Here is an 11,893-nt window from a genome sequence, read left to right as displayed (position 1 = left end):
TGGTTTCACACCGACTTACTTTCCGTGATGCACAGGCAAGCACGGGGGTGAAAGGTCACAAAAATGGCGCTGGCCGCCTGTCTTTTACCCCGCTTGCTACTTTCTCGGCCTCTACCGGCCTGGGCCGCCCGCCTCCGGACTCCCGGTTCGGCCGAGGTGAAGCCCCCATTGTCTGGACTTTGCTGCTTCTGCCGCCGCCGCCTCTGCTCGGGAGCAGCCCCATTTCCTCGAGTCTCTTGGGCCTCCGCTGCCTTGTCCCTGTCTGCTCGGGGTCCTCAGCGTCCCGTGCTCAGCCCCCTGGAAGTCGCCGCAACCCTCCCCACTTTCCCTTCCTACCCCCGGCGAACCTACAGCACCGAGGAGCAGCCCCAGCAGCGTCAGAAAACCAAAATGATCATTCTAGGGTTCTCCAACCCCATCAACTGGGTTCGGACTCGAATTTACTCCTTCCTTATCTGGGCCTATTTCGACCAAGAGTTCAGCATCACAGAGTTCTCAGAAGGAGCGAAGCAGGTTGGTTTATTTCTCTAGGAATAACCTATCCACCTCTCATGAATTCAGCAGTTAAGATACGCAAAAAAGTGTTTAGCGGTGAGGTTTCCACTGGGTCTCAAATGATCAAACGTGGGTAGTGACCCAAATACAAGGCCCTCCGGCCACTTGCTGTAAACTAAGCTTCTACTTGTTTGCACGGTCTCCGAGGAATAGGGTATTGATTGAGACACCAATTTGAAGTCCCTTAACTACTTTTTCTGCCGTCTGCAGGTTTTTAATCAGATAGAAATGGATTCAAAGCCTATTTCTGACACTTAAAAGGCTTTATTTCTTCTGAAATGTGATTTTTCTGCAGAATGAAAAAGACGATACTGATTATATGCTGGCATTGATATATTTACTTCTGGTTTTTTTTCAGTTTATTTCTATAAACACAGCCATTTATACTTACTTATGTGATCTGTCAATTATAAATTAAATGTTAATATTAACTCGTGCTTTTTGCTTCCCTGAGTCAATTCTTGACTAATCTGTGTTTTTACAAAAAAAATTTAAAAGCAAAGAGCAAGCATAGTTAATAGTATTATAAGGGATAAACCTCAGTTCCTGTCAGTTCTCAAAATTCTTGTTTGTGTAGAGGTAAATGAGCTTGATACTACTGTCCTTCAGGATTCCTGCAGATGACTTGTGAGCTTGTCTACCTCCTGCTCATTTATGCATCAATAAGGAATGGAAGTCATCCCCCCATGGACAGGATAGGAATCAAACCTAAGTCCCTACTTCCTTTGACCACAAAGGAGCATGGAACACTTTTTAGTCACTCTTTATCCTAAAGGTCCTCCAGCTGTGAGCTATTTTAGCCCTCATCCTTGCTATTAAGTAGTATTTGCACCCATTCATCAGACAGTCTGTATGCAGTTTTGCCTCATCTAAATCAATTTTTGTGCATTTAGCCATTCTGATTTCCAAAAAGAATGTTAGGTTATCCATGGCAAATATTTAATGATTCCATTAAACCAGTGGTTGCTTAACATAACATTTCAGATCAAGCAAACCAGTTTTTCAACACCTACAGTTTAAAAGGACATGGCTGAAAAGTCTTCCTACCTAGATCTCATAAGGCAACTCTTCCTTCTTTTGCATAGATGTAATTCTAGGGCTTGGGAATAATCTGGTGCATAAACATTGGCTAGATTATCTACTCTCTTGAGCTCAACTTGCCCTTTAACTTCCCAACTATAGAATATTATCTTGGGATGTGAATATCAAGCTGTCAGTTAGATCATGTTCATTAACATTTTTCTTTTTCAGTCATGGGACATGAAAGACACCTTCATGCTCGTTATTCTAGTCTAATTCTCTTTTACAGATGATAAAAATCAAGTCTAAAAAGGTCAAATGATTAACTCAAGGATGCATAGCTAGCAACTGCTGAGGTACATTGTTCTGTGACCCACTCTACAAGCATTCTTGCTTCTCCATAGTTACTAGAAATTGACATGGTTAAGTATAATCTAGGCAAGCTTTTTAAAAAATTTTTATAATTTAAAATTTTTTTTCAAAGTATAATTGTAATATTGTTACAGGTATACAGTATTACAGATATACAATGTAGTGATTCATAATTTTTAAAGATTATACTCCATTTATAGTTACAAAATGTTGGCTATATTCCCTGTGTTATACAATATAGCCTGTAGCTTATGTTAAACCAGTCTAGGCAAGCTTTTATTCATCATGTGAGCCAGAGGAATAGGTGGTCCAATGATATACAGTCCTTAAACAGCTTTATTTGTGCCACAAACTATACTTCCATTGATAAGTACATATGATATTATCCCTGTTACTGCCATCAAACCACATTAACCATTTACTGTTTGTTTTCCAGTATCTTTACATATTTTGGCCTTTTCTATGAAACAAAAAGCTATTTCCCAGAAGCCTATTTAGGTTGCGTATGTGCATGCTAAGTCACTTCAGTCGTGTGCAACTCTTTGTGACTCTATGAACTATAACTCACCAGGCTCCTCTGTCCATGGGGATCTCCAGGCAGGATTATTGGAGTGGGTTGCCATGCCCCACTCCAGTAATCTTCCCGACCCAGGGATCAAACCTGTACCTCTTATGGTTCCTGCATTACAGGCAGATTCTTTACCACTAAGCCACCAAGGAAGCCCCTTGCTTAGGTTAGGAAGTCTTATATCATCAAAGCCTTATCAGGGCAGCCTCCTATTGGGACGTTATTACCTTACAGGATGATCTGCTCAGGTTTGATCATTGGCCACAGAAACTAGAGTATCATAGTTGGATTTCAACATGATTGTGATGTCTGTTACTTCTTACCAAATTTCACCCATCTTCCACACACAAAGGCTTACTAAAATACATAGGTTGTTTCTGAACCCTGAGAGCATCTAGAATGTTTGCAAGGGATCCTTGAGTCCATTTGGAAGTGTCCTTTTTCTCAAAATTCAACTCCATTATTGTTCAGTTCAGTTCAGTTGCTCAGTTCTGTCCGACTCTTTGTGACCCCATGTACTGCAGCACGCCAGGCCTCCCTGTCCCATCACCAACTCCTGGAGTTTATTCAAACTCATGTTCATTGAGTCGGTGATGCCACCCAACAGTCTTATCCTCTGTCATCCCCTTCTCCTCCTGCCTTCAGTCTTTTCCAGCATCAAGGTCTTTTCCATTGAGTCAGTTCTTCATATCAGATGGCCAAAGTATTGGAGTTTCAGCTTCGGCATCAGTCCTTCTAATGAATATTCAGGACTGATTTCCTTTAGGATGGACTGGTTAGATCTCCTTGCAGTCCAACGGACTCTCAAGAGTCTTCTCCAACACCACAGTTCAAAAGCATTAATTCTTTGGCACTCAGCTTTCTTTATAGTCCAACTCTCACATCCATACATGACCACTGGAAAAACCATAGCTTTGACTAGATGGACCTTTGTTGGCAAAGTAATGTCTCAGCTTTTTAATATGCTGTCTAGGTTGGTCATAACTTTTCTTTTGAGAAGCAAGCATCTTTTAATTTCATGACTGCAATCACCATCTGCAGTGATTTTGGAGCCCCCACAAATAAAGTCTGTCACTGTTTCCCCATCTGTTTGCCAGGAAGTGATAGGATCAGACGCCATGATCTTAGTTTTCTGAATGTTGAATTTTAAGCCAACTTTTTCACTCTCCTCTTTCACTTTCATCAGGAGGCTCTTTAGTTCTTCCCTTTCTGCCATAACGGTGGTGTCATCTGCATATCTGATGTTATTGTATTTCTCCTGGCAGTCTTGATTCCAGCTTGTGCTTCCTCCAGCCCAGCGTTTCTCATGATGTACTCTGCATGTAAGTTAAATAAGCAGGATGACAGTATACAGCCTTGACCTACTCCTTTTCCTATTTGGAACCAGTCTGTTGTTCCATGTCCAGTTCTAACTGTTGCTTCCTGACAATTGTTGTTAGGGCTGCCATAACAAAATACCTCAGTCTGGCTTGCTTAAACCATAAAACTTTATTTTGTTGCATTTCTGGGAGCTGAAAGTCCTAGAACAAGGTGTTGGTAAGTTTGGTTTCTTCTGTGGCCTCTGTCCTTTGCTTGTAGATGACCATTTTCTTTCTGTGTCCTCCCCTGTTTTCCCCCCTGTGTTCATGTGTCCTGGTATCTCTGTGTGTGTCCACATCTCCTCTTGTAAGCACACCAGTCAAATTGGACTAGGGCCCACCCTCATTTGACGTCATCACCTCTTTAAAAATCCTGTCTCCAAATATAGCTACCTTCTGAGGTACTGGGAGTTAGGGCTTCAATGTATGAATTTGGAAAACCCAATTCAGCCCATAACAGTTATGAGAGTTGTCTAGCTGACACACCTTTGCATCCTCTTTCTCTTGCTAGTTCTTCAAATTTCTTCTTAGATGGTTCTTCCTTTAGGAAGCCCCCTTATTGTCCGCCCAGATAGTGTAAGTTCTCACCTGTATGCTCCCAAAATCATCCTGTTCTTACTCCTGTCATAATTCTTGGATTTGTCCATTTTCTCGGCTCTCTCCTCAAGTAGACAGGAAGCTCCATGAAAACAAGTAGAGTCTTAATGCACAGCTCCATTCCTCATTGCTAGTAATGTGGGGGATTGCAGTTGACTGTCTCCCACTTTAAAGTGGGATCTTGTACTTTAAAGTTGAGGTCTACTGCATTAGACTGTGCAAACTCATTCTCTTTTCTCCCACTTTACCAATGCCATATCTGTCTTAGACCTGTCTGAAGAGTTAGCTCAGACTGTAGAGAATCTGCCCGCAGTGCGGGAGACCAGAATTCAATCCCTGAGTCAGGAAGATCCCCTGGAGAAAGGAATGGCAGTCCACTCCAGTATTCTTGCCTGGAGAATTCTACGGAAAGAGGAGCCTGGCAGCCTACAGTCCATGAAATATCAAAGGATTGGACAGGACTGAGCAGCTAACACTTCACTTCCACTATCTATCTTAGTGAGATTCAACTGCAGCCCAGATCTCCAGACTCCCAGTACCATTTAGGTTGTACTGCTATGTATTCAAGATTAAGAGGAGGGTCATATGACAGTCAGGATGGCTGATTCCTTACTTCATCGTTATTTTAAAAGGGACTATATAGAAGATTTTTCTTATTGAGGACCTAGTATGTACACCACACACTATCTCTTCTCAGGTCCTTGGAGTGGATACATCATTTGCAATCTGCCCACTTACTACTGTGCATGTGGAAAGGCCATTAAAAAAGTCAACCAACTTTGAAGGAGTCATGCCTATCCATCGATATCTTAATGTTGACAATGTTTATTGCCTTTATCATAAAATAGTCTTTGTTATACTTAGCCACTGAAGTATGAGCATTGTACATTGTATGGTATTTCGCATGATATCTTAAAATAATAATCACCACCCTTCCCCCACTTTTCTTTTTTTAAGGCTTTTGCTCATGTGTCCAAATTGCTGTCACAGTGTAAGTTTGATCTATTGGAAGAACTTGTGGCCAAAGAGGTAACGTATACTTTAATTTTCCTTTAGAAATAAATATTAACATGTATTATTTTCTTTCATTAGAATGATATGCATTGTCCTTAATTATGCTTAAAATAACATGTGTGCCGTCACCCAAAGTAGAGTCCCTCTATTTTGCCTTTTGAGTACTAGGGGTCTTAAAGAGCATAGAATGACTTGCTACTTAAGGCATAAGTGAGTGTGATGTCTTTCAATTCTTACATAGAATGTTCTATTAGGAATTATCTAACTGAAGAATCAGATGCCTCTCAGCCTTGCTTTTGAAAGTGAATCTGTATGGCTGTAAAATTAAAAATAGTTTTACAAAATACACTCCATGAAGAATTCACTCTACTTTTTGAAAACCTTTTGACAGTTCAACAAGTGAACTCTGGTTTGCTTTTTTCCATACTTAGACTCTACGTGTATTGAAAGAAAAGGTTACTTCACTACCTGACAACCATAAAAATGCCCTTGCTGCTGACATAGATGAAATTGTGTACACATCAACAGGAGACATCTCCATTTACTATGATGAGAAAGGTAATCCTGGAGCATAGGCAACTTTAAATGGCCCACAGTTGTCCAGATAAGCTCAATTAGTGAAAGATCCTGGAATAGTAGCATTTTGTTGGTACAAGTGGATATTTATAGAATTGCAGAGAAAATAATTTATTCATTCTTTAAAGACCTGGCTCTGGAAGACTTGGGGTATGGTAATAGTTCTGAGTGCCTTTCTCTCTAGAAGTTTGGGATGGTCGTGTACACACTGCTGTTTTTAAAGTGGGATAACCAACAAGGCCCTCCGGTGTAGTGCCTGGAACTCCCCTCGGTGGTATGCGGCAACCTGGTTGGGACGGGGTGTGGGGAGAATGGATACCTGTGTAGTGTGGGTGAGCCCCTTTGCTGTTCACTGGAAACTCACAACATTGTCTGTTAATCAACCATACCCCATTACAAAATAAGAAGATTAATCACAAAAAAGAACTTTTCCCTAATGCCGTCTAATTCATAGAAGAGAACATTGTCACTTAAGTTAATGAAAATTGCCCAAGACAAGCTGCTCCTATGTCAAAATGAAAATGTTTGTGCTTCAGATTTCCTAACTTAAAGGAAACAATTCAGTATTTTAAGTGTCCAGCTGTATGTTAAGTAGGAGTAAAAAGTAAACGAAAAAGTAAATATTGTTAACTGAACACTGTTTTAAGAATAACATTAACTCAGAACTCCCAATTGGATTTATTTGGAGACGATGAAAATAATTGAGAGGAACTTTGGCATTTATCTTGTTCTTTTCCTTGTCCTATTTTCCCAAGAGCATTCCTGAAAACTCAGTGATTTACTTATTCCTTCTATAAATATACACATATGTACTATGTGCTAGGCGCATAGGAAATCTTGCCTTTGCTCACACACTTGGCAAGGCGGTTCTGATTGAGGACTCTTTAATAGTGAAAATATTTTCACATACATGTTAATTTGAAACATTCAGAAAGGTACTTTTAATGATAAATATTTTCTTCTCCCTAATATTTCAAATTGCATCTTAGCCCCATGGTCACTGCCTGGTTTTTGCACAGGACATTCTCATAATCACTGGGCATAGTAAAGTGAATTAGAGTAGAATAGAAGTGCTTTTTCTTTCTGGCAGTTGGGGATAAGTTAATAACTTAGACCAAAAAAATGTGTTTTTCCCCCTACTCTTTTTTGGCTTGACAATAGATACCTGTTACCATAATTTTAGAAAATCCCACAAATGGGAAAGAATCCACATAGTACGCTTGGGAAATAAGTGCCTGCTCAGCAAATAGTAGCTCTTGTATTGTGTTGCAGAGAAGAAGGCAAATACATGGTAAACCCCGAGAGAGTTTTCTTAAAATAGAAGGTGTCAATACGGGTACCTTAAGTTAGAATGAGCAGAAAGTTTGATCTGTACCGACTGTATAATTACTGCCAGTTGCTGATTTCGTTTTGGATATGAGGCTGATAGATTACTGTGATCTGTGTCTGTGTGTGTGTGTTTTTTCTCTAAGGAAGGAAGTTTGTTAACATCCTGATGTGCTTTTGGTATCTAACCAGTGCCAGCATCCCCAGTGAGGCCCTAAGTGGAGCCCGCGTGTTCCAGGTTAAGTTGGGGGATCAGAACGTGGAAACTAAACAGCTTCTTAGTGCAAGCTATGAGTAAGTCTGATCACATTTCCTCGTTTCCTTTCTTTAGAAAATGGAAGGTAGTATGGAGATATGAAAACTAAAGGGAGCTTTCAGAAGAACAAATTGAAATTTGACAGGTATCTGTGATGAAAGATACTCATAAAGACACTGGCCACAAAACAGCAGTGTTCAGAAATTAGGAAGAGGTCATGTTGCTGAACCTAGTTAAACAGTGTTTCAGCTGTCTGTCGCTACATTACAAACCATTCCAAGTCAGTGACAGCAAACAGCCATTCATTTTGCCTGCTTTGCTGCTGCTCTGGAATTTTGGAAAGACTCAGCTGTGGGGTTTTCTCTGCTCTACCTGGCATCAGCTGGGGTGGCAGGAACCAGAAATTCATTTCCACAGTGGGCTTCCTCGTTCTCAGGGCAGCACCAGGATGCTCCTTGGCTTCTCCACATAATGTCTCGTTCTCTGAGGCCTCTCTTCGTGGCTTGGGCTTGTGGAGATGTTAAGATAGTTATTTGTTCTACATGGTGGTTGGCTTCCAAAAGACAGAAGATGCTAGACACAGCCCTGCAGTAAAGGGCTATGCCCAGGGTTGGAACAGCATCACTTCTGCCATGGTTTGCTGGTCTGAACAGTCACAGGGTCTGCACAGTGAAGGACATGGAGATACTCCACCTCTTCATGGGGCAGCAGCAAGGTCACATTGCAGAAGAGCATGTGAAATGTAGTTATGACCATCTTTGGAAAATAAATATGCTGTAATTGGCACATGGACCATCCACTCACTAGATAATTATTGACCATCTCCTCTTTACCAGGTACTCTGGTGGGAGTTCAGACACAGAATTGAAGGGTTCCTGCCCTTAAGGAGATCCTGTCTAATGGGAGGTTGGCAATCTATTTAAAAGAGACACTGTAGTGTATTATTGTGCAAATAAAATTTGGAACAGTGAACAATTCAAGCAAGTCAGTGGAGATATAGTTTAATATCTGTTTAAAAAAGAATACTTTTATGTCATCAAAGTTATACAAATTTCCTTTAAACAATGAACAAAACCCCAAAATGACCTAAGAAAGAAAATGTATCCTGTTTCACTAAGGTAAAGAGAATTATATCTTCATTTTTTCACTTCTTGAAGGAAATGTGCTTTTTTTTCATTTCTTTTTCCTGTTTGGAATTTTGCTTTATTTGTAATTACCCAAAATATTCTATATATTTAAGTACTTATTTAATTTCAATCTACTGAATTGTCTCTTTTTACACTTGATCTTAGCCAAAAGGCCGAGAAGCGATGAATTGTCTCTTTTTAAAGACAACATCTAGAACACTATAATCAACATTAACCTTTGGTTGTTCTGATAGTCCCTACTAAGATCACATGCAACTCATAAAGACTGCTATTTTCAAGAATGAACTTAGTGCCAGCTATGAGTAAATCTAACCACATAACCAACTTCCATGGAAGTGCTATTCTATCACCATAGTCCAGTTTTTTTCTCCTCATATTAGGCATATATTATAGCTAGTACTTAGCAAAATAACACGTTTCTCTCACAGACTGACAGATATTGGAGTGTATATAGATCTGTCTGTTAAAAATACTCAGTTGAGAATTCTTGTGGGGATATTTTTTGTGATCAAATTGGTAGATCAAACTTTTGATTTTATTTACCATTATCTGTTAGCTTTTTGCTAAAACCTGCCTCCACTGTATACTTGAAAATTACATAGTGATCCAGGAAGTTTTTGAACTGATACAGGATACACAATGTTTATAATGTTTTCCTTAGATTTCAGAGAGAGTTTACACAAGGAGTGAAGCCTGACTGGACCATTGCACGGATTGAACACCCGAAGTTATTAGAATAATTGTTCTTGGAAAAATCAGCGTATTGAACTTTTGGCAATTACTGTGAAAGACTAAGGGAGAAAAAATTTTCAGATCAATTGATCTTCACTTAATCAAGTTTGTGGATTACTTTTGTATTATTATAAAATGTTCCTTGTAGTAAATAAGCATGATACAGTAAAGCATTTTCCACAGATTTTCATCACTTTCTGTAGAAGTCAGAGTAAAAAGAATTACAACAGCCCGTCACTGGTGTCATAGTCAGTGTCATTTCTCATGTTACATGTATATGTATATATACACAAACTAATTTTACAGGTAATAAAGAAGATATTGAAAAAACTACACATTTCTAAATTCATAGTCCTGAAATATTTATTTGTGGTTAATACACTTATACCAATAATTCAAGTATGTGGAAGATTTATTTTTAAAAAGTCACTGCTGCTATTTGATTACCTCTTTGTTCACTAGCTAGATGAGAAAGAATAGATGGAATTACAGCAAATGGGTCCCTGCAGAACTAAAAATCAGTGAACCTTATTAAAGCACAAAGAGAAAAAAGAAATAGAACAGTGCCTTAGTCCCCTATGAAATAACATCAAGTCTTTCTAACATACTTGTATTTGAACTCCTAGAAGATGGGATAAGGGAGACAAAAACAATGTAAAAAATAATGTCTGAAAGTTTTCCTAATTATGAAAATTATAAACCCAGAGATCCAAGAAATTCAACTATCAGGGACACACATAAAGAAAACTAAAGTACATCATAATCAAAGTGTTGAAAATGAGAGAAAATTAGAAAAGCAGCTGGAGAAGAAAAAAACAACCACATTCCATACAGAGAGTGACTGTATTTCTTTTCTCAAACTCTGCAAGTTAGAGGCCTTGGCATGGTATCTTTGAAAGAAAAAAATATACCTTTTGACTTAGAATTCCATATTCAGGAAATATATCCTTCAGAAAAGGTGAGAAAAGATTTTCAGACAAGGAAAAGATGATAGAATTTGTTGCCAGAAAACCTGTTTAATAAGAAATGTTAGGGGCCAGTGGACAGAATAGAGTTCGAAAATGGACCCATGCATATTGCACAGTTGATTTTGACAAAGGTGCCAAGGTTATTTAATGAGAAAAGTCTTAACAAATAGAATATATATTCAAATAGCAAATAACCTCATCTTTTGCCTTACACAATACATAATTTTTGTACAAAATTTAGATTGTGAAATGGATCATAGATTTAACAAAAGCTAGTACTGTAGAAATTCTGGAAAGAAACAGAAATTACTGTCTTGGGATAGAGAAAGATTTCTTAGTGAATTGTGAAAGAAAAAAATTACTGATTGGAATTAATTAAAATTAATACTTCTGTTCACAGTAGCAAGGAAATGAAAAGTCAGGTCACAGGTTGGGGAAAACTATTTGTAATACATATTACCTAACAAAGGGCCTGTATTTGGAATATATAAATAATGCTTATAACTCAATAATGGAAAATTAGCTTTCTACAACTATCATGGTTCATCAAACTATGGACTTAAAATGGGTACATCTTACTATTTGTACATTATTATATATTTTAATGCAAGTTATACCTAAACAAAGCTTGCTAAAATATTTAGCAAGAGTAATTTGCATAAAAATAAACTCAAATGATTAAATTTTTATAAAGTATAAAGCAGCTAATCTATGTTTTATCTAATCTTAGGTGAAACAGAAAATAAGGTCAGCCTGGATGGGAGAGGAGTTTGGGGGAGAACGGATACAAGTGTTTGTATGGCCGAGTCCCTTTGCCATTCACCTGAAACAATCACATTATTAATCAGCTATATCCCAATGCAAAATAAAAAGTTTAAGAAAGGCACATATTACAAAAAAAGAAAAATGCAACCAGTTACACTATCTGTTGTAAGACCTAGCTCCAATGGTTTTAAAAATAGATGGGGAGTGTTTAACTTAGAATCAGTGAAATACAGTGCTATTTATTGTTTGTGAAAATATACATAAATTGTAAAACTTTTCTAAAATGAAAGAGATTAATAAGGCACTAAATGCATGATATATTGTGGCAACTGTCTGGGAGGGAAGGGAGTGGAACTTGACTGTAACATTTTGTTTCTTCAACAAAAAAAAAATCTTGATACTCAAACTATGGTCTTTGTGTATGTTTTCTCAATAAAAGGAGCCAGGCATTGGGGGCAATTCCAGTTCTATACTGAAAACAAGAGTAACCTGAAACATATTCTTAGGCCAGAATGCAAGGACACTCTCAAAGCTGACTGAAGTAATGCTAAAAGTTATTTATTACCATTTAACAAACCCAAAATTTAAAAATAACAACAGTTACTTACTTTACTCATTCATTTGGGCAGGGTTTGACT

General features: G+C 38.3%; 1 protein-coding gene across 2 annotated transcripts; it reads left to right on the top strand.

The window, feature by feature from the left end:
- Positions 1-29: 29 nt before the first annotated feature.
- On the top strand, positions 30-11,610 carry MAIP1 (matrix AAA peptidase interacting protein 1). 2 transcript variants are annotated; one of them, XR_010662442.1, is made up of 5 exons: positions 30-513; positions 5,428-5,499; positions 5,916-6,042; positions 7,579-7,680; positions 9,452-11,610. XR_010662442.1 is itself a non-coding variant. In XM_065930881.1 (5 exons), the coding sequence occupies exons 1-5, from the start codon at positions 64-66 to the stop codon at positions 9,528-9,530; spliced, it is 876 nt and encodes a 291-aa protein (XP_065786953.1). In that variant the 5' UTR covers positions 31-63; the 3' UTR covers positions 9,531-11,610. The 2 variants fall into 2 exon arrangements, 1 of the variants encoding a protein (XP_065786953.1); XM_065930881.1 differs by having other exon boundaries at positions 31-513; positions 7,533-7,680.
- Positions 11,611-11,893: the final 283 nt, after the last annotated feature.

The sequence above is a fragment of the Muntiacus reevesi genome, chromosome 3, assembly GCF_963930625.1.
Source record: "Muntiacus reevesi chromosome 3, mMunRee1.1, whole genome shotgun sequence".
NCBI classification, from domain to species: domain Eukaryota; kingdom Metazoa; phylum Chordata; class Mammalia; order Artiodactyla; family Cervidae; genus Muntiacus; species Muntiacus reevesi.
Note: the sequence above shows the minus strand (reverse complement) of the source record. Positions and strands in the feature narration are given on the sequence as shown.

What these genes read in the sequence shown, in the direction of transcription:
- MAIP1 (XM_065930881.1), top strand. Translation starts at nt 64, where the DNA reads ATGGCGCTGGCCGCCTGTCTTTTACCCCGCTTGCTACTTTCTCGGCCT. An exon ending in AAGAACTTGTGGCCAAAGAG is followed by an intron (nt 5,500 to 5,915) that starts GTAACGTATACT and finishes TTCCATACTTAG; the next exon opens with ACTCTACGTGTATTGAAAGA. An exon ending in CTTCTTAGTGCAAGCTATGA is followed by an intron (nt 7,681 to 9,451) that starts GTAAGTCTGATC and finishes TGTTTTCCTTAG; the next exon opens with ATTTCAGAGAGAGTTTACAC.